Genomic DNA, 19883 nt, shown 5'->3' on the forward strand with positions numbered 1-19883 from the left:
TTCCCCCAACAGTACACATTTTAATTGTAACCCTGGACAATCACACCTGATTGCTGGATGAGCAGAAACGAAAAGATGGTGGTAGCAGACGCTGAAGTGAAGTGAATCTAATGGCGGTAGAATCAAGGAGAATTTAAATATTTTTCCTAAATATGGAAAATGGAGCAAAGCAGTGCTGAGAATGTCCCTTCGTATCTTGTAGGAGTACGGTTTGTTAATGAGGATCAGCTGATCGGATTACCAATCTTGAAGAATCCATTTGAGCTATCCAAACTTGTGGAGAGAGTGCTGGGTAAAGTGAAGGCTGTGAGGATCACGAGAGGCGGGCTGGTTTTGATTTTTTTGTACTTCTGCGGATCAGAAGGAGCGTGTGTTGCGTCTCACCCGATTTGATAAGTTTGATGTGTGGTGTGTGTCTCTTCGGAACAGGGCACTCCTCAAGGGGGTAATATCTAGTGTCTCGTGGGAAGTCGATGTTGAAGAGATGAAAAATATTCCTGGAGTGATTGATGCACGTCGGATGAATCGTGTTGTGAATGATGAAAAAATTAAAAGTGTATCTGTTCTTTTGTTTTTTGATATGGAGTCTCTCCCTACTCAAGTGCAGTTTGGGTATATTAACTACAGAGTCAGAGCATCTATCCCAAGACCAATGCAGTGTGATCACTGTAAAGATTTTGGTCATGTTTCAAGTGTTTGCAGAAGGGAGAAGCAGAGATGTCCAAGTTGTGGAAAAGATAATATAATGTGTTATAAAAGTGATGAAAATGTGGCATGTTGCAATTGTGGTGGAGCCACGTCTTTGGAATGCCAGACAAGGGTGAAAGAGAATGAGGTGGCCAAGGTCAGGGCTGTCCAGAGCATTTCATATGCAGCGGCTGTTAAAAGGGTTGAGGGTTTGAATGGAGCTCCTGAAGAGTCCATGGTGGTGGATAGGCATAAAAAAACAAATAATGAAAGAAAAGCATTGCAAGTTTGAATTTTGTAAAGTTAGTGTGGGAGAGGTGGAAAAATTATTGTTATCAATCAATAATGACAAACCTCCTGGCATTGACAACTTAGATGGAAAGCTACTGAGGATGCTAGCTGACTCTATAGACACTCCTATCTGTTAAATCTTTAATCTGAGCCTAGAGGAAGGTCTTTGTCCTCAGGCCTGGAGGGAAGCCAAAGTAATTCCGCTACCCAAGAATGGTAAAGCAGCCTTTACTGGTTTTAACAGCAGACCTATCAGCTTGCTGCCAGCTCTTAGCAAACTGTTGGAAAAAATTGTGTTTGACCAAATACAATGCTATTTCTCTGTAAACAAATTAACAAGTGACTTTCAGCATGCTTATAGGGAAGGGCACTCAACATGTACTGCACTGACACAAATGACTGATGATTGGTTGAAAGAAATTGATAATAAGAAGATTGTGGGGGCTGTACTGTTAGATTTCAGTGCAGCCTTTGATATTATTGACCCTAACCTGTTGTTGAAAAAACGTATGTGTTATGGCTTTTCAACCTCTGCCAAATCGTGGATTCAGAGCTATCTATCTAATAGAACTCAAAGGGTTTCTTTAATGGAAGCTTCTCTAATGTCAAACATTTAAAGTGTGGTGTACCACAGGGCAGCTCTCTAGGCCCTCTTCTCTTTTCTATTTTTACCAATGACCTGCCACTGGCATTAAACAAAGTGTGTGTGTCCATGTCTGCTGATGATTCAACCATATACACATCAGCAACCACAGCTAATGAAGTCACTGAAACCCTTAACAAAGAGTTGCAGTCTGTTTTGGAATGGGTGGCCAGTAATAAACTTGTCCTGAACATCTCTAAAACTAAGAGCACTGTATTTGGTACAAATCATTCCCTAAATTCTAGACCTCAGCTGAATCTGGTAATGAATGGTGTGTATGTTTTTGCTCCAACCCTAATCTAGCACACCTGATTCTAATCATTAGCAGGTTGATAAGATGAATCAGGTTAGTAACACATGGGGTTGGAGCAAAAACCTACAGGAGGGTAGCTCTCCAGGAACAGGGTTGGGCAACCCTGCCTTAGATTGTAAACTATCATGGTCAAAACATATATGAATATATATACCATGGTGCTTGCTTACGGAGCTGTGAGGGGAACGGCACCTCCGTACCTTCAGGCTCTGATCAGTCCCTACACCCAAACGAGGGCATTGCGTTCTTCCATCTCTGGCCTGCTGGTCCCCCTACCTCTGCGGAAGTACAGTTCCCGCTCAGCCCAGTCAAAACTGTTCGCTGCTTTGGCACCCCAATGGTGGAACAAGCTCCCTCACGACGCCAGGACAGCGGAGTCACTGACCACCTTCCGGAGACACTTGAAAACCTACCTCTTTAAGGAATACCTGGGATAGTATAAAAGTAATCCTTCTACCCCCCCCACCCCACCCCCACACAACATTTTTTTTTAGATATATATATAAATAAAAAATATATATATAAAATAAATGAAAATTAAAAAATATACTCTAAAAATTAACAAATTAGAAAAATATATATTTTTAAAATGTGTAAAGTGGTTTCCCACTGGCTATCATAAGGTGAATGCACCTATTTGTAAGTCGCTCTGGATAAGAGCGTCTGCTAAATTACGTAAATGTAAATATAGATTCATTGGTTGTAAAGATGGGGAGAGGTCTGTCTGTAATAAAGAGATGCTCTGCTTTTTTGACACCACACTCCAAAAAGCAAGTCCTGCAGGCTCTAGTTTTGTCTAATCTTGATGATTGTCCAGTCGTGTGGTCGAGTGCTGCAAGGAAAGACCTAGTTAAGCTGCAGCTGGCCCAGAACAGAGCGGCACGTCTTGCTCTTCATTGTAATCAGAGGGCTGATATAAATACTATGCATGCCAATCTCTCTTGGCTAAGAGTTGAGGAGAGACTGACTGCATCACTTCTTATTTTTATAAAAAACATTAATGTGTTGAAAATTGTTTGCATAGTCAACTTACACACAGCTCTGACACACACACTTACTCCACCAGACATGCCACCAGGGGTCTTTTCACAGTCCCCAAATCCAGAACAAATTCAAGAAAGCGTACAGTATTATATAGAGCCACTATGGCATGGAACTCCGTTCCATCTCATATTGCTCAAATAAACGGCAAACCTGGTTTCAAAAACAGATAAAGCAACACCTCACGGCACAAGGCCTCTCCCCTATTTGACCTAGATAGTTTGTGTGTATGTATTGATATGTGGGCTACGTGTGCCTTTAACATTTTTTTATGTAGTTCTGTCCTTGAGCTGGGGACGGTCATCCAACTCGTAATTCTAACTCTGGAACTCGGGCCTCTTTCTAGAGTTCCGATAGTTCGACCTGAAGATCACCGAAGTCATGATTTGGTCTCGTATTTTGCGAGTTCCCAGTTGTTTTGAACGTGGCATACGACCGCACGTAGCGGTACTTAATGGCAGACCTAGACCCTGTCACACTGAATGAGCCAAGACGGCCGACAATCGTTTAAGACTTAAGAATTTGCCCACGAGTGGAAATTTTGTTTGGGACGGCAAACATTGTACAGTGCAAAGGTCTTAAGGCCAGGGCCTATATTGATAAAGTGTCCCAGAGTAGGAGTGCTGATCTGGGCGGCAGGTATCTTAGTGGTTAAGTGTGTTGTGCCAGTAACCGAAAGGACGCTGGTTCTAATCCCTGAGCCGACTAGGTGAAAAATCTGTAGATGTGCCCTTGAGGAAGGCACTTAACCCTAATTGCTCTGGATAAGAGCATCTGCTAAATGACAAAAAAAAAGGTTCTCCCTGTCCATTCATTATAATCTAAAAAGCAATACCGATGCTAGATTTGAGTTTTGGTCGTTGGATGATTTGGGACAAGGGAGGAAGGTCAATTTTTCAATTGGGTCTCGAGCTGAAAAAGTTTAAGAACCCTTGGACTATTTCATTGAACTTGTTGTTTTGATGTTTTATTACATTTTTCTTGGGCTACTGGTTAGGCTAAATAGGCTATAAAAAACATCATGAATTACAGGTTCAATTAAATAATTGCGCAAACCTTCCCCCTGGAAATGTGATAGCTACTCCAGCTAAACTGATAAGAAATTCCTTCCAGTAGGTTTCATTAGAAAATCCTCATTAGGTCCTTACAAGGTAAAGCATTGCCGTTTCAGCACCCCGCCCTAAACACCTGATAAGGCTTTTGTCCGGTCAGAGCCTCCCGGGTCTGCCATTCCTTGACTTCAGGAAACAGCACACTGACACCCCCCCTATTGTTGATCCACCCTTCCGGGAACAGCGAACCGTTCTTGACCGAAAACCACAATCAAAGTTGCGGAATCCTTTTTGTATTCCGACATCCATCGTCACTCGTATGCTGTGCCTTTTCAATAGTTTACTAAAAAACATCCATAAAGTATCGAAGCTTGATTTCCCTACAACTCGAGGGAGTAACGTTGGTTGGGAAAGAGGAAAACTTTGAATCACTGGACGAATTCCCGATTCCATTCCACCATTTTGGGGTGTTTTTTTTTTAGCTGGACAAGTTTTCAAGTGTATTGTCTTTCGGTAAGTTTTCACCGTGATTTAAGTTTGTTTTTCGTTAGTTACAAAAGTAGCTGGTTGTCTACTCGTTTTAGTCCGTTACATTGACTATTTGTCACAATTATTATTTTTTAATTGTTTCAACGTAATACGAAACTCAATTGTACGGGGTCTCTCCAGTCAGTCTCGCTAGTATTGTGCTAGCTAACGTTAGTTACACCTGGCTAGTTAGTAAACAGTGTTGAAAATACTGTACTAACGTTTATTGACTAACTAGTCCATTTACTGACCAACTTTAAATTATGTTATGGTTGTTGGTAACTTCAACAGTCATAGGAGTAACTTTTTGAAGTTGCGTGGGATGTGCGATGTGGCCACTTGTCACGACGTCGTTCGTTAGCTAACTAAGTTAGCCACAGTTAGCTAAATTAGTCACAGCCAACTAACCAAATCGTCGCCAAACACCAAATGTTTGTCATTATCGCAAAACCAGCTCAGATGTAAGGACAAACTGGAAATAGTATTAGTTTTGTAAGTTAGTTAAGTGAAGACTTGTTAGTTAACTAACTAACAATTCCAACGTCCCAGTTCAAACGCATCCAGCCTGTGTGGGGAGAGTGTACCCATCCGTTGTAATCAGTGCCTTAATGATGGTCCTAGCCTGAACTGCCAAAGTTTACAAAAAATGTAATTTTCCATTTCTTTAAATGGAATAATAGTTACGGCTCAATCATTTGACTGCTGCCGTCCGCATATCCTCGACTAGATATCTCACAGCAACCTAATATGATACGTTCTCTCAATCTGACATCTTCTCCAATCATATTGTAAACATAGCCAGTTTTCTATAAATAGGCCCACCAGAAATAAATGATCATAACCCTACCATTTATCACTATCTACATGTTATTTATTTAGGCCTAGCTAGCTAGTTGACTTGGATAGATTCGGTTGTAGATTTTTCTTTCTTGACTGCGTTTGGCCTAAATTTCGCCATTGTCATACTAATGACTCCCTACCCCACCCTCTAAACCCCCCCTACCCCCTACCCCACCCTCTAAACCCCCCCTACCCCACCCTCTAAACCCCCCCTACCCCCTACCCCACCCTCTAAACCCAGCTGACCCCCTACCTCACCCTCTAAACCCCCCCTACCCCCTACCACACCCTCTAAACCCCCCCTACCCCCTACCCCACCCTCTAAACCCCCCCTACCCCCTACCCCACCCTCTAAACCCAGCTGAACTGCCCCCCTTCCCAAAAAGCAGAATTAGCATGACAGGAGCTGAATTATTTTTAATTTTTTAGTCATTTAGCAGACACTCTTATCCAGAGCGACTTACAGTTAGTGAGTGCATACATTTTCATACTGAATTGAATTGAAAAGGCTTGGAAAATAAAATGCTTGGTATATGCTCAGTGCTCTGTTGACAGTTCAGAGATGCACAGTGGTCTAAGGCACTGCATCGCAGTGCTAGCTGTGCCACTAGAGATCCTGGTTCGTATCCAGACTCTGTCGGCCGCGACCAGGAGACCCATGGGGCGGCGCACAATTGGCCCAGCGTCGTCCAGGGTAGGGGAGGGAATGGCTGGCAGGGATGTAGCTCAGTTGGTAGAGCATGGCGTTTGCAACGCCAGGGTTGTGGGTTCGTTTCCCACGGGGGGCCAGTATGAAAATATATGCACTCACTTAACTGTAAGTCGCTCTGGATAAGAGCGTCTGCTAAATGACTAAAATGTCAATGTAAATGCACATGTTTTTGTAGGAAATCTTTTTTTTTTAAACAGGAATTTCGAATGAGTATGAAAAGCATTTACTAAAATATGTAAATATATGTCTTGTCTCAATGCATATCCGTTGGGTCGCATGAACGCAGAATTCAGCGTTTTTATACCATAAAATAAAATGCATTCATATCTTCCATTGATATAGTCACCCTAATGCTGGCCACCCTACAAGGGTAATAAAAACTCCAATACCATTTGAACTGATTATTATAGAGACAGGAGGTTCGGACCATTGGTTTTCTTGAAGGATTATATGCACAATTATATACTGGGTGGTTCGAGCCCTGAATGCTGATTGGCTGACAGCCGTGGTATATCAGACCGTATACCACGGGTATGACAAAGCATGTATTTTTACTGCTCTAATTATGTTGGTAACCAGTTTATAATAGCAATAAGACACCTCTGGGGTTTGTCGTATATAGTCAATATACCATGGCTAATGGCTGTATCCAGGCACTCCGCGTTGCGTCGTGCTTAAGAACAGCCCTTAGTCGTGGTATATTGGCCATATACCACACCCCCTCGTGCCTTATTGCTTAATTATAAACTGGGTGGTTCGAGCCCTGAATGCTGATTGGCTGACACCCGTGGTATATCCGACCGTATACCACAGGTATGACAAATGTATTTTAACCGCTCAAATTATACTGAACAAAAATATAAATGCAACATGAAAACATTTCTATGATTTTGATGAGTTATTGTTCATATAAGGAAATCAGTCAATTGAAATACATTTTATTAGGCCCTCATCTATGGATTTTAGATGACTGGGCAGGGCCATGGTTGGTTCTGGGAGGGAATAGGCCCACCCACTTGGGAGCCAGGCCGACCCACAGGGGAGCCAGGCCCAGCCAAGCAGAATTAGTTTTTCCCCACAAAAGGGCTTTATTACAGATAGAATTACTCCTCCGCACAGCCCTTAGCCGTGATAAATTGGCCATATAGCACACCGCTAACGTGCTCTAATGTGATTAGCATGACTGTTGTAAATAACAGCCAACTTTCCAGGACATAGACATGTCTTATATGGGCAGAAAGCTTACATTCTTGTTAATCTAACTGCACTGTCCAATTTACAGTAGCTATTACAGTGAAAAAGTTTGAGGAGAGTGCACAACAACAAAAGACGTATCACAGCAACTGGTTTGATACATTCACCTCTGAAGGACCCCCTGTAGCTCAGTTGGTAGAGCATGGCGCTTGCAACGCCAGGGTTGTGGGTTCGATTCCCACGCGGGGTCAGTATGAAAATGTATGCACTCACTAACTGTAAGTCGCTCTGGATAAGAGTGTCTGCTAAATGACTAAAATGTAAAATGAAAATAATGTACGTACGTTCAGTAATCTTTCTCTGATTTGTCATCCTAAGGGTCCCAGAGATAAAAATTTAGCATAGTTTTGTTTGATAAAATCAATTTTTATATTCAAATGTAGGAACTGGGTTCTACAGTTTGAACCCCTGCTGTCTCTGGCTCCACACCCATCCCGCCCGGCCATCTAGATGTGTGAAAGTTAGTGAATAAGCTAATAATCCATCATGTATGACATTCCTGGGAGTGTGTAAACTTACATTTTGTATTACCATATCATTTTTGTATGTTCTCTATAGTTTTGTACTTGAAAATATACCAATTTGGCACATTTGGGCAGACTTGATACAAAATAGTCCAGTATTGCAACGCTTCACTGGATCAATCTAAAACTTTGCACACACACTGCTTCCATCTAGTGGCCAAAATCTAAATTGCGCCTAAACTGCAATGTTATATATTGTGGACTTTCTCTTGCATTTCAAAGATGATGGAACAAAAAAAACGCATGTTTTTTGTTTGTTTGTATGATCTTTTACCAGATCTAATGTATTATATTCTCCAACATTAATTTCACATTTCCACAAACTTCAAAGTGTTTCCTTTCAAATGGTATCTAGAATATGCATCTCCTGGCTTCAGGTCCTGAGCTACAGGCAGTTAGATTTGGGTATGTCATTTTAAGCGAAAATTGAAAAAAAGGGTCAGATCCTTAAGAGGTTAATTAACATATTATTTTACCCATTGGTCAAAGAATGCGTTCTTGATTGAACACCCTACTAGATGGGACCCTGGTCAAAAAGTAGTACACTATTTAGGGAATGGGGTTACATTTGAGACACAGACCCCCCCCCCCCCCCCCCCCCCCCCCAGTGTAGGCCAGGCAGACAGGGTCCTGGGTCCAGACCTCCCCCCCCCCCCCCCAGTGTAGGCCAGGCAGACTGGGTCCTGGGTCCAGACCTGCTCGGCCCTCGGGGCATCCTGATTGTCCCTGCCACTCAGTGCGTGAAGACTAATCAATACAAGGCCAGTCGCTGCATGAAAAGGAAAATCGAAGAAGGGCCACAATGTTACTCTGCTCCACTTATGGCCGTCTGTCTAAAGGTGATGGAGGGAGACCTGTCTCCTCTGAAGAGGGAGCATCCATATGTATAAAGGGGACTGTACCAAATGTCACGACACCATGGTTACTGCTCAAATAGCACCCTTTTCCCTATATAGTGCACAGCTTTTGCCTAGCTTCCTGTGGGCCTTGGTCAAAAGTAGTGCACTACATAGGGAATAGGGTGCCATTTGGGCAGCACCCAGGGCTGCAGTGGCTCTTGTTTAGCCAGGGCTGCAGCAGGGTTTCCCAGATCGGTGTAGCATGATTGAGTTCAATAAACATGTTTTTCAATGGGTTTCACAGCTTTTTTTTGATTAAATGCAGTGTAAGGCCTTATAGTTTTCATGATGATGTGTGTGTAGGTAGGTAGCCCTAATCTAGGCTAGATGGCCCAATAATGTTCTATGCTGCACACAGGTCAGAGGTCAGTTGAAATGTGTTGTACCTCCAGGGGTAAGTGTGCTGTGTTGTTGTCATGATGAATGACCCAGCCAAGCTCCAGGCATCCATTTTGTCATAATCTCACCATCCCTCTCTCCTCAGTAACCATCCCTCTCTCCTCCTCAGTAACCATCCCTCTCTCCTCTCCTCCTCAGTAACCATCCCTCTCTCCTCTCCTCCTCAGTAACCATCCCTCTCTCCTCTCCTCCTCAGTAACCATCCCTCTCTCCTCTCCTCCTCAGTAACCATCCCTCTCTCCTCTCCTCCTCAGTAACCATCCCTCTCTCCTCTCCTCCTCAGTAACCATCCCTCTCTCCTCTCCTCCTCAGTAACCATCCCTCTCTCCTCTCCTCCTCAGTAACCATCCCTCTCTCCTCTCCTCCTCGGTAACCATCCCTCTCTCCTCTCCTCCTCGGTAACCATCCCTCTCCTCCTCGGTAACCATCCCTCTCCTCCTCTCCTCCTCAGTAACCGTCCCTCTCCTCCTCAGTAACCACCCCTCTCCTCCTCTCCTCCTCAGTAACCATCCCTCTCTCCTCTCCTCCTCAGTAACCATCCCTCTCCTCCTCAGTAACCATCCCTCTCCTCCTCTCCTCCTCAGTAACCATCCCTCTCTCCTCTCCTCCTCAGTAACCATCCCTCTCCTCCTCTCCTCCTCAGTAACCATCCCTCTCTCCTCCTCAGTAACCATCCCTCTCTCCTCTCCTCCTCAGTAACCATCCCTCTCCTCTCCTCCTCAGTAACCATCCCTCTCCTCCTCAGTAACCATCCCTCTCCTCCTCGGTAACCATCCCTCTCCTCCTCGGTAACCATCCCTCTCCTCCTCGGTAACCATCCCTCTCCTCCTCAGTAACCATCCCTCTCCTCCTCTCCTCCTCGGTAACCATCCCTCTCTCCTCTCCTCCTCGGTAACCATCCCTCTCCTCCTCAGTAACCGTCCCTCTCCTCCTCTCCTCCACAGTAACCGTCCCTCTCCTCCTCTCCTCCTCAGTAACCATCCCTCTCTCCTCTCCTCCTCAGTAACCATCCCTCTCTCCTCTCCTCCTCAGTAACCATCCCTCTCTCCTCTCCTCCTCAGTAACCATCCCTCTCTCCTCTCCTCCTCATTAACCATCCCTCTCCTCCTCAGTAACCATCCCTCTCTCCTCTCCTCCTCAGTAACCATCCCTCTCCTCCTCTCCTCCTCAGTAACCATCCCTCTCTCCTCTCCTCCTCAGTAACCATCCCTCTCTCCTCTCCTCCTCAGTAACCATCCCTCTCTCCTCTCCTCCTCAGTAACCATCCCTCTCTCCTCTCCTCCTCAGTAACCATCCCTCTCTCCTCTCCTCCTCGGTAACCATCCCTCTCTCCTCTCCTCCTCGGTAACCATCCCTCTCTCCTCTCCTCCTCGGTAACCATCCCTCTCCTCCTCTCCTCCTCAGTAACCATCCCTCTCCTCCTCTCCTCCTCAGTAACCATCCCTCTCCTCCTCTCCTCCTCAGTAACCATCCCTCTCTCCTCTCCTCCTCAGTAACCATCCCTCTCTCCTCTCCTCCTCAGTAACCATCCCTCTCTCCTCTCCTCCTCAGTAACCATCCCTCTCTCCTCTCCTCCTCAGTAACCATCCCTCTCTCCTCTCCTCCTCAGTAACCATCCCTCTCCTCCTCAGTAACCATCCCTCTCCTCCTCAGTAACCATCCCTCTCCTCCTCAGTAACCATCCCTCTCCTCCTCAGTAACCATCCCTCTCCTCCTCAGTAACCATCCCTCTCCTCCTCAGTAACCATCCCTCTCTCCTCTCCTCCTCAGTAACCATCCCTCTCTCCTCTCCTCCTCAGTAACCATCCCTCTCTCCTCTCCTCCTCAGTAACCATCCCTCTCCTCCTCTCCTCCTCAGTAACCATCCCTCTCCTCCTCAGTAACCATCCCTCTCCTCCTCAGTAACCATCCCTCTCCTCCTCAGTAACCATCCCTCTCCTCCTCAGTAACCATCCCTCTCCTCCTCTCCTCCTCAGTAACCATCCCTCTCCTCCTCAGTAACCATCCCTCTCCTCCTCTCCTCCTCAGTAACCATCCCTCTCCTCCTCTCCTCCTCAGTAACCATCCCTCTCCTCCTCAGTAACCATCCCTCTCCTCCTCAGTAACCATCCCTCTCCTCCTCTCCTCCTCAGTAACCATCCCTCTCCTCCTCTCCTCCTCAGTAACCATCCCTCTCCTCCTCAGTAACCATCCCTCTCCTCCTCTCCTCCTCAGTAACCATCCCTCTCCTCCTCAGTAACCATCCCTCTCTCCTCTCCTCCTCAGTAACCATCCCTCTCCTCCTCAGTAACCATCCCTCTCCTCCTCAGTAACCATCCCTCTCCTCCTCAGTAACCATCCCTCTCTCCTCTCCTCCTCAGTAACCATCCCTCTCTCCTCTCCTCCTCAGTAACCATCCCTCTCTCCTCTCCTCCTCAGTAACCATCCCTCTCTCCTCTCCTCCTCAGTAACCATCCCTCTCCTCCTCTCCTCCTCAGTAACCATCCCTCTCCTCCTCAGTAACCATCCCTCTCCTCCTCAGTAACCATCCCTCTCCTCCTCAGTAACCATCCCTCTCCTCCTCAGTAACCATCCCTCTCCTCCTCTCCTCCTCAGTAACCATCCCTCTCCTCCTCTCCTCCTCAGTAACCATCCCTCTCCTCCTCTCCTCCTCAGTAACCATCCCTCTCCTCCTCAGTAACCATCCCTCTCTCCTCTCCTCCTCAGTAACCATCCCTCTCTCCTCTCCTCCTCAGTAACCATCCCTCTCCTCCTCCTCAGTAACCATCCCTCTCCTCCTCTCCTCCTCAGTAACCATCCCTCTCCTCCTCAGTAACCATCCCTCTCCTCCTCTCCTCCTCAGTAACCATCCCTCTCTCCTCTCCTCCTCAGTAACCATCCCTCTCTCCTCTCCTCCTCAGTAACCATCCCTCTCTCCTCTCCTCCTCGGTAACCATCCCTCTCTCCTCTCCTCCTCGGTAACCATCCCTCTCTCCTCTCCTCCTCAGTAACCATCCCTCTCTCCTCTCCTCCTCAGTAACCATCCCTCTCCTCCTCTCCTCCTCAGTAACCATCCCTCTCTCCTCTCCTCCTCCTCAGATACAGAGTGAACATGACAACCATAAACACGGCCAACATCAACTTCAAATGGGACCCAAAGAGCCTGGAGATCCGCACCCTGGCTGTGGAGAGGCTGCTGGAGCCCTTGGTCACGCAGGTCAGAATATATATACACACACACATTTAAACAATATATCAGGGATGCAAACTTGTCATTCTTTGGCCATATTCACTGTTACGATCTGAAAATATGACATCACGATCTAAATGAATGACTGAGCAGACAGAATGCGTCCCTACCACGGGCATCGTACAAATAGAATATCAGAATTCAGATCGTGATGTCATATAAGAATGAGTGCCTCATCGAATATCCCGCGTGACAGCTGCGCGTTAAACCCTGTGGTATCACCATACTACTTGGCCTGGTGTCACGTCGTTAGTCAAACGTTGGTATTGTGAATAACAGTCTCCTATGAAGGCCCTCACCAGTTAGCATCCCCGACCATACATTTTGAGAGCAAGGCATGCATTTTCATAGAATACGTCAATTTGATAAATGATGACGTCGGTCATAAATGCTGTAAGCCTACTGGTAGACTATATGATTTATTTTAGAACTGGTGGTCATGCATTCATGATGGTTTTGATTGGTACATTGGTATTACATTTTAATCATTTTAGCAGACGCTTCTTATCCAGAGCGACTTACAGGAGCAATTAGGGTTAAGTGCCTTGCTCAAGGGCACATCTATCTAGCCCTAAAGGCTTGAACGACACTAGCTACTTCTACTGTTTTAGTATGGACTCAAAGACGAGTTGGCTAGCTGTGGCTGTAGACATTTTTATTTATCTTTAGCTGTAGAGTCAGTGACTTTCAGAAGCAGTGTTAGGCGTCTCACCCCCTCAAGACATTTGACCTCTCGTCCTGCTCCTAAAGGTCACGACCCTGGTGAACTCCAGCAACAAGGGGCCGTCCAATAAGAAGAAGGGACGCTCTAAGAAGGCCCATGTATTGGCCGCCTCGGTGGAGACCGCCACCTTGAACTTCCTGGATAAAGGAGAGAAGATCGCCAAGGAGAGCCAGTTCCTCAAGGACGAGCTCACTGCTGCCGTGGAGGATGTCCGCAAGCAAGGTACCGTTAACCTACCGCAGGCCTTGAAACCCCTTTTCACTTTTTTATCGATGAGTAGGCCTGTACGTCATCCACATGGATGTCTACAGGTCAGGTACAGTTGCTATATAGACTTGACTCACGCAAAAACCCCTTTTCATGAGAAGCATAGGCCAGTGTTTCCCAACCCTGGTCCTCGATGTACCCCCCAACAAGTACAGTTTTGTTGAAGCCCTTGACAAACGCATATCATTCAACTAATTTTAGGGCTTGATGATTTTAGTTGACGAGTTGAATCGGGTGTGCTTGTCCAGGGTTACAATGAAGATGTGTACTGTTGGGGTGCACCGGAGGACCAGGGTTGGGGACCACTGGCATAGGTAAACTACAAACCGGTGGATGTTTTTGTGCCATTTTCTCAAGTTCCTTCCTTCCCTTTTCAGTTTCTCTATCTGTTATTAGGCTACACTTGCTGCCACCCCCCCTTTAGCAAACCTATTAATTGAAAACCTGTTGTTTGAAGGGCCCACTTTGTCTAGTTCAAGTGGAAATGCAGAATTTCTGAAATTATCATATGATTTGCCTAATGGATAATTTGGCCTTGTATTTCTGCCTGTACTTCAAGGAAACATTTATTCAGTTTGGTGCCCTATGAAGCCCCCTCTGAATTTATTCAAATTGCTTCCATGGATTGAACCACTGCTTTCCTTTTTGTCAGATCTTCCATTGTACTCTGCCCTGCTGTCTTTCATTCTCTCGTACCCCGTATGGGAGGAGGAGGAGAGTGTCAAGGTTTTTCTGGATGAAAAAGGGGCTTTCTATACATTTCTCCATGGAGCCGAGATATATTTTTGCAGTTTTAAAGCTAATTTCTTTCAATTCTACACATTTTGCCATTCAGCTGAGAGAAAATGTTGCAGTTTTAAATTCAATTTTCTGTGATTCTATATTCTGGAGCTGAGATATTATTACCGTATTTTCCGCACTATAAGGCGCACCGGAGTATAAGCCGCAGCAGCTAAATTGAATGATATTGAATGATGTGTACATATATAAGCCGCACTGGACTATAAGCCGCAGGTGTTTTAATGTTTAATTACCATATGTAAGGGTTCGTGCACAGAGGGGATTGTCGGGAAAGAGACACTGTCTCGCTCTCGTAATGTCTGTCTGTCTTGCTCTCGTTCTGTCTCTCGTTCTGTCTCTCGTACCACTCTCGGTTCCACTTTTACTTTTGCGCGCTACCTGTCTCACTCTTTTCCGGCCTCCAGCTTTTCCTGCTGGAGCCCGCCGCTTAAAGGTGGGGGGGCGCGGACCGGTCATAGAGCCCATAGAGTTAAAGTTGGTGGACTGTAACCTGTAAAATCCATAGATTTAGGAGGTCTTCTAGTGGCCGTTAGCTGTAAAAATCCATAGATTAGCCGCACCGTTATATAAGCCGCAATGTCGAAAAATGGGGGAAAAGGCGCGGCTTATAGTCCGAAAATTACGGTATTTTTTTCAGTTTTAAAGGCCGACCCAAGGATTTCAATGGCAGAAAACCCCTGTTATCTCAGTCTAGTGGGCTGCGGCCTTGTGCGTCATCACCCCATTCTTTTTACCCTGTTGTTAAATCTCAGTACTCCCTAGTAGCAACAGAGTGGTTTTCCTCTCTGGCAGGTTAATGGAGAGGTTTTAACCCTGTCAAGATGCTCCTCATTTCTCAATGGCTTGTTTTACGTTGACATTTTAGTCATTTAGCAGACGCTCTTATCCAGAGCGACTTACAGGAGCAATTAGGGTTAAGTGCCTTGCTCAAGGGCACATCGACAGAATTTTCACCTAGTCGGCTCGGGGATTAGAACCAGCGACCTTTCGGTTACTGTCACAACGCTCTTAACCACATTCCCACTACCTTGCTGCTGTGCTGAGTGCTCCGCTCCCCCCTCCTTGATCACCTTTGTCTGGTCACTGGTGTAGCCCACAAACTTCATGTTGTACACAAAAACCGTTCTATTGCATTCCATGCCTCCGTAAGCATAAGCCTGATTTCATGTTTTTCAGGAGGAGTAGGCTACATGTTTTACACAAAATACGTTACTTTGTCACTATTGCCAACATAAGCACCACACAAACAGGCAGTCTAGTGATTTTATGTTCTTAGCTGCTGAGTTGCATGCAGCTATTTACGCTTGCCACGATATCGGCATAACTGTGGCACCGGGACGACGCAAAACCATCTCGCCCATTTTCACTCTTTTCACCGGTCCGGATACATGCTCGGCTGCCCAGAGGTGGAATGCAGCAAGACACAGACACGCGGTCTAATTAGCGATTTGAATGTTATTTTTTTCGTCATGGTTTGCGAACATTGGCTAAGCTGTGCAGGATAGAAGCAAAATTCAGGTAGATGTTGGCGGTTAAGATGTCTATTTCACCAGCCATGTTGGCTGGTGGTCAGGGCTCCGCAGTAGCTGTTTTCAAAGTATTTCTGCCGTTTTTTGTTTCATAGCTAGTAAAAAAAGGCATTCGTAGTCGATCACCAAACATTTCTGTAAAAAACCCAACGCCTTGCTATTATTATCAGCAGCCCTAGCGCTGGGAAGGCAGTGTTCCCATTTGGAACCATTATATGTGGCTAAAGGTTTGAATGCCTCCACAGTTTCCTTGAGCCATAGACTGTAAAAGCAAGCCTAGAACGAACAGGAAAGTCGATACTGTGAGATTTCAAAAAATTAAAATTAAAAAGAAATCATGACTAGAGAGAGACTCAACGAATACGGCGGAGCGCTGCTGTTTTTGAGTAAGTTCATGTTTAAATTGTTATTCAGCAATGTCAACACTTTTATAAGCCATAAAATAAGCGTTCTCCCTACATCTAGTGGAAAGCCTTCCCAGAAGAGTGGAGGCTGTTATAGCAGCAAAGAGGGGACCAACTTCATATTAATGGCCATGATTTTGGAATGAGATGTTGGACGAGCAGGCGTCCACATACTGTTGGTCATGTGGTGTACATATGCAGAGAGAGCAGGGTCTTTGTGGAGGCATGGGGATTAGCATGGCACAACATTCAGGATGAATCATTAGTGGGGTGGGGTTTGGTTCCTAATCCTAGGTATGTAGTGAGCTCACTACAGGGCTAAATGGGGATTGGCACGGCTGTTAGTGAACAGCTTGTAGTGACTGTTCTCCACTCTGTTCCGCTATCTGGGATGTTTCTATTTTCTAGTCTCTGTTCCGCTATCTGGGATGTTTCTATTTTCTAGTCTCTGTTCCGCTATCTGGGATGTTTCTAGTCTCTGTTCCACTATCTGGGATGTTTCTAGTCTCTGTTCCACTATCTGGGATGTTTCTAGTCTCTGTTCCACTATCTGGGATGTTTCTAGTCTCTGTTCCACTATCTGGGATGTTTCTAGTCTCTGTTCCGCTATCTGGGATGTTTCTATTTTCTAGTCTCTGTTCCGCTATATGGGATGTTTCTAGTCTCTGTTCCGCTATCTGGGATGTTTCTATTTTCTAGTTTGCCCACACTGACTGTTACCAAGGAAATGACGAAAGAGCATAGCAGAACTCATGCATTGAAGGAGAGATGGATGGATGGATGGAGGGAGGGAAAGAGGGAGGAGAAGAGCACTGCAGATGTCTGATGATCTCATACGTATTTAAATGTCTGTATTCTTCACCTGCCTGGTGGGACCTAACTGACTCAGATTCTGTTTAAAATTAAATGTAATGCCTGCCAAGATGACAGTGTCAGAAAGCTACCATCAAATGAAATCATAATTTGTCTTGTGACAGCAGCTCTTCAGCGCTTCTCTTCCAATCCTGACTCCCCCTCCCACTACTACCCCCCTCTCCCACGCTATAACTGTAGCAAGTCCATCTGCTCTCCCCTGCTGTAACTATAGCTAGTCTCTCTCTGCTGCTGGAACTATAGCTAGTCTCTCTCTGCTGCTGTAACTATAGCTAGTCTCTCTGCTGCTGTAACTATAGCTAGTCTCTCTGCTGCTGTAACTATAGCTAGTCTCTCTCTGCTGCTGGAACTATAGCTAGTCTCTCTCTGCTGCTGGAACTATAGCTAGTCTCTCTCTCTGCTGCTGGAACTATAGCTAGTCTCTCTCTGCTGCTGGAACTATAGCTAGTCTCTCTCTGCTGCTGTAACTATAGCTAGTCTCTCTCTGCTGCTGGAACTATAGCTAGTCTCTCTCTGCTGCTGGAACTATAGCTAGTCTCTCTCTGCTGCTGGAACTATAGCTAGTCTCTCTCTGCTGCTGGAACTATAGCTAGTCTCTCTCTGCTGCTGGAACTATAGCTAGTCTCTCTGCTGCTGTAACTATAGCTAGTCTCTCTCTGCTGTAACTATAGCTAGTCTCTCTCTGCTGCTGTAACTATAGCTAGTCTCTCTCTGCTGCTGTAACTATAGCTAGTCTCTCTCTGCTGCTGTAACTATAGCTAGTCTCTCTCTGCTGCTGGAACTATAGCTAGTCTCTCTCTGCTGCTGTAACTATAGCTAGTCTCTCTGCTGCTGGAACTATAGCTAGTCTCTCTGCTGCTGGAACTATAGCTAGTCTCTCTGCTGCTGGAACTATAGCTAGTCTCTCTCTGCTGCTGGAACTATAGCTAGTCTCTCTCTGCTGCTGGAACTATAGCTAGTCTCTCTCTCTGCTGCTGGAACTATAGCTAGTCTCTCTCTGCTGCTGTAACTATAGCTAGTCTCTCTCTGCTGCTGTAACTATAGCTAGTCTCTCTCTGCTGCTGGAACTATAGCTAGTCTCTCTCTGCTGCTGTAACTATAGCTAGTCTCTCTCTGCTGCTGGAACTATAGCTAGTCTCTCTGCTGCTGTAACTATAGCTAGTCTCTCTGCTGCTGTAACTATAGCTAGTCTCTCTCTGCTGTAACTATAGCTAGTCTCTCTCTGCTGCTGTAACTATAGCTAGTCTCTCTGCTGTTGGAACTATAGCTAGTCTCTCTCTGCTGCTGGAACTATAGCTAGTCTCTCTCTCTGCTGCTGGAACTATAGCTAGTCTCTCTCTCTGCTGCTGGAACTATAGCTAGTCTCTCTCTCTGCTGCTGGAACTATAGCTAGTCTCTCTCTGCTGCTGGAACTATAGCTAGTCTCTCTCTGCTGCTGGAACTATAGCTAGTCTCTCTCTGCTGCTGGAACTATAGCTAGTCTCTCTCTGCTGCTGGAACTATAGCTAGTCTCTCTCTGCTGCTGGAACTATAGCTAGTCTCTCTCTGCTGCTGTAACTATAGCTAGTCTCTCTGCTGCTGTAACTATAGCTAGTCTCTCTCTGCTGTAACTATAGCTAGTCTCTCTGCTGCTGGAACTATAGCTAGTCTCTCTCTGCTGCTGTAACTATAGCTAGTCTCTCTCTGCTGCTGGAACTATAGCTAGTCTCTCTCTCTGCTGCTGGAACTATAGCTAGTCTCTCTCTCTGCTGCTGGAACTATAGCTAGTCTCTCTCTGCTGCTGTAACTATAGCTAGTCTCTCTCTGCTGCTGTAACTATAGCTAGTCTCTCTCTCTGCTGCTGTAACTATAGCTAGTCTCTCTCTGCTGCGGTAACTATAGCTAGTCTCTCTCTCTGCTGCTGTAACTATAGCTAGTCTCTCTCTCTGCTGGAACTATAGCTAGTCTCTCTCTGCTGCTGTAACTATAGCTAGTCTCTCTCTCTGCTGCTGGAACTATAGCTAGTCTCTCTCTCTGCTGGAACTATAGCTAGTCTCTCTCTGCTGCTGTAACTATAGCTAGTCTCTCTCTCTGCTGCTGTAACTATAGCTAGTCTCTCTCTGCTGCTGGAACTATAGCCAGTCTCTCTCTCTGCTGCTGGAACTATAGCTAGTCTCTCTCTCTGCTTCTGTAACTATAGCCAGTCTCTCTCTCTGCTGCTGTAACTATAGCTAGTCTCTCTGCTGCTGTAACTATAGCTAGTCTCTCTGCTGCTGTAACTATAGCTAGTCTCTCTCTCTGCTGCTGGAACTATAGCTAGTCTCTCTCTCTGCTGCTGTAACTATAGCCAGTCTCTCTCTCTGCTGCTGTAACTATAGCTAGTCTCTCTCTGCTGCTGGAACTATAGCCAGTCTCTCTCTCTGCTGCTGGAACTATAGCTAGTCTCTCTGCTGCTGGAACTATAGCTAGTCTCTCTCTGCTGCTGTAACTATAGCTAGTGCCTCTCTCTGCTGCTGGAACTATAGCTAGTCTCTCTCTGCTGCTGGAACTATAGCTAGTGGATCTCTCTGCTGCTGGAACTATAGCTAGTCTCTCTCTGCTGCTGGAACTATAGCTAGTGCCTCTCTCTGCTGCTGGAACTATAGCTAGTCTCTCTCTCTGCTGCTGGAACTATAGCTAGTCTCTCTCTCTGCTGCTGTAACTATAGCTAGTCTCTCTGCTGCTGTAACTATAGCTAGTCTCTCTGCTGCTGTAACTATAGCTAGTCTCTCTCTGCTGCTGGAACTATAGCTAGTCTCTCTCTCTGCTGCTGGAACTATAGCTAGTCTCTCTCTGCTGCTGTAACTATAGCTAGTCTCTCTGCTGCTGTAACTATAGCTAGTCTCTCTCTGCTG

At 45.7% G+C, this 19883-nt stretch overlaps 1 protein-coding gene across 5 annotated transcripts in view; it reads left to right on the top strand.

Moving 5' to 3' along the window:
• The first annotated feature begins 4217 nt into the window (after window positions 1-4217).
• The window catches only part of ctnna1 (catenin (cadherin-associated protein), alpha 1), a 216551-nt gene continuing 200885 nt past the window's right edge, over window positions 4218-19883 (top strand). For 2 of the 5 annotated variants that reach the window (XR_014610225.1, XM_084147309.1), the window contains exons 1-3: window positions 4241-4540; window positions 12262-12379; window positions 13163-13358. Coding sequence is in view for 4 of the 5 variants with exons in the window: in XM_084147309.1 (XP_084003435.1) it covers window positions 12275-12379; window positions 13163-13358 (301 nt within the window). In the remaining variant the exon portion in view is untranslated. Of the gene's footprint in view, window positions 4541-12261; window positions 12380-13162; window positions 13359-19883 lie in introns of all 5 variants that reach the window. The other 3 variants (XM_084147311.1, XM_084147310.1, XM_084147312.1) reach the window with 3 other exon arrangements.

Source organism: Coregonus lavaretus (genome assembly GCF_964263955.1).
Source record: "Coregonus lavaretus genome assembly, chromosome: 29".
NCBI lineage: Eukaryota > Metazoa > Chordata > Actinopteri > Salmoniformes > Salmonidae > Coregonus > Coregonus lavaretus.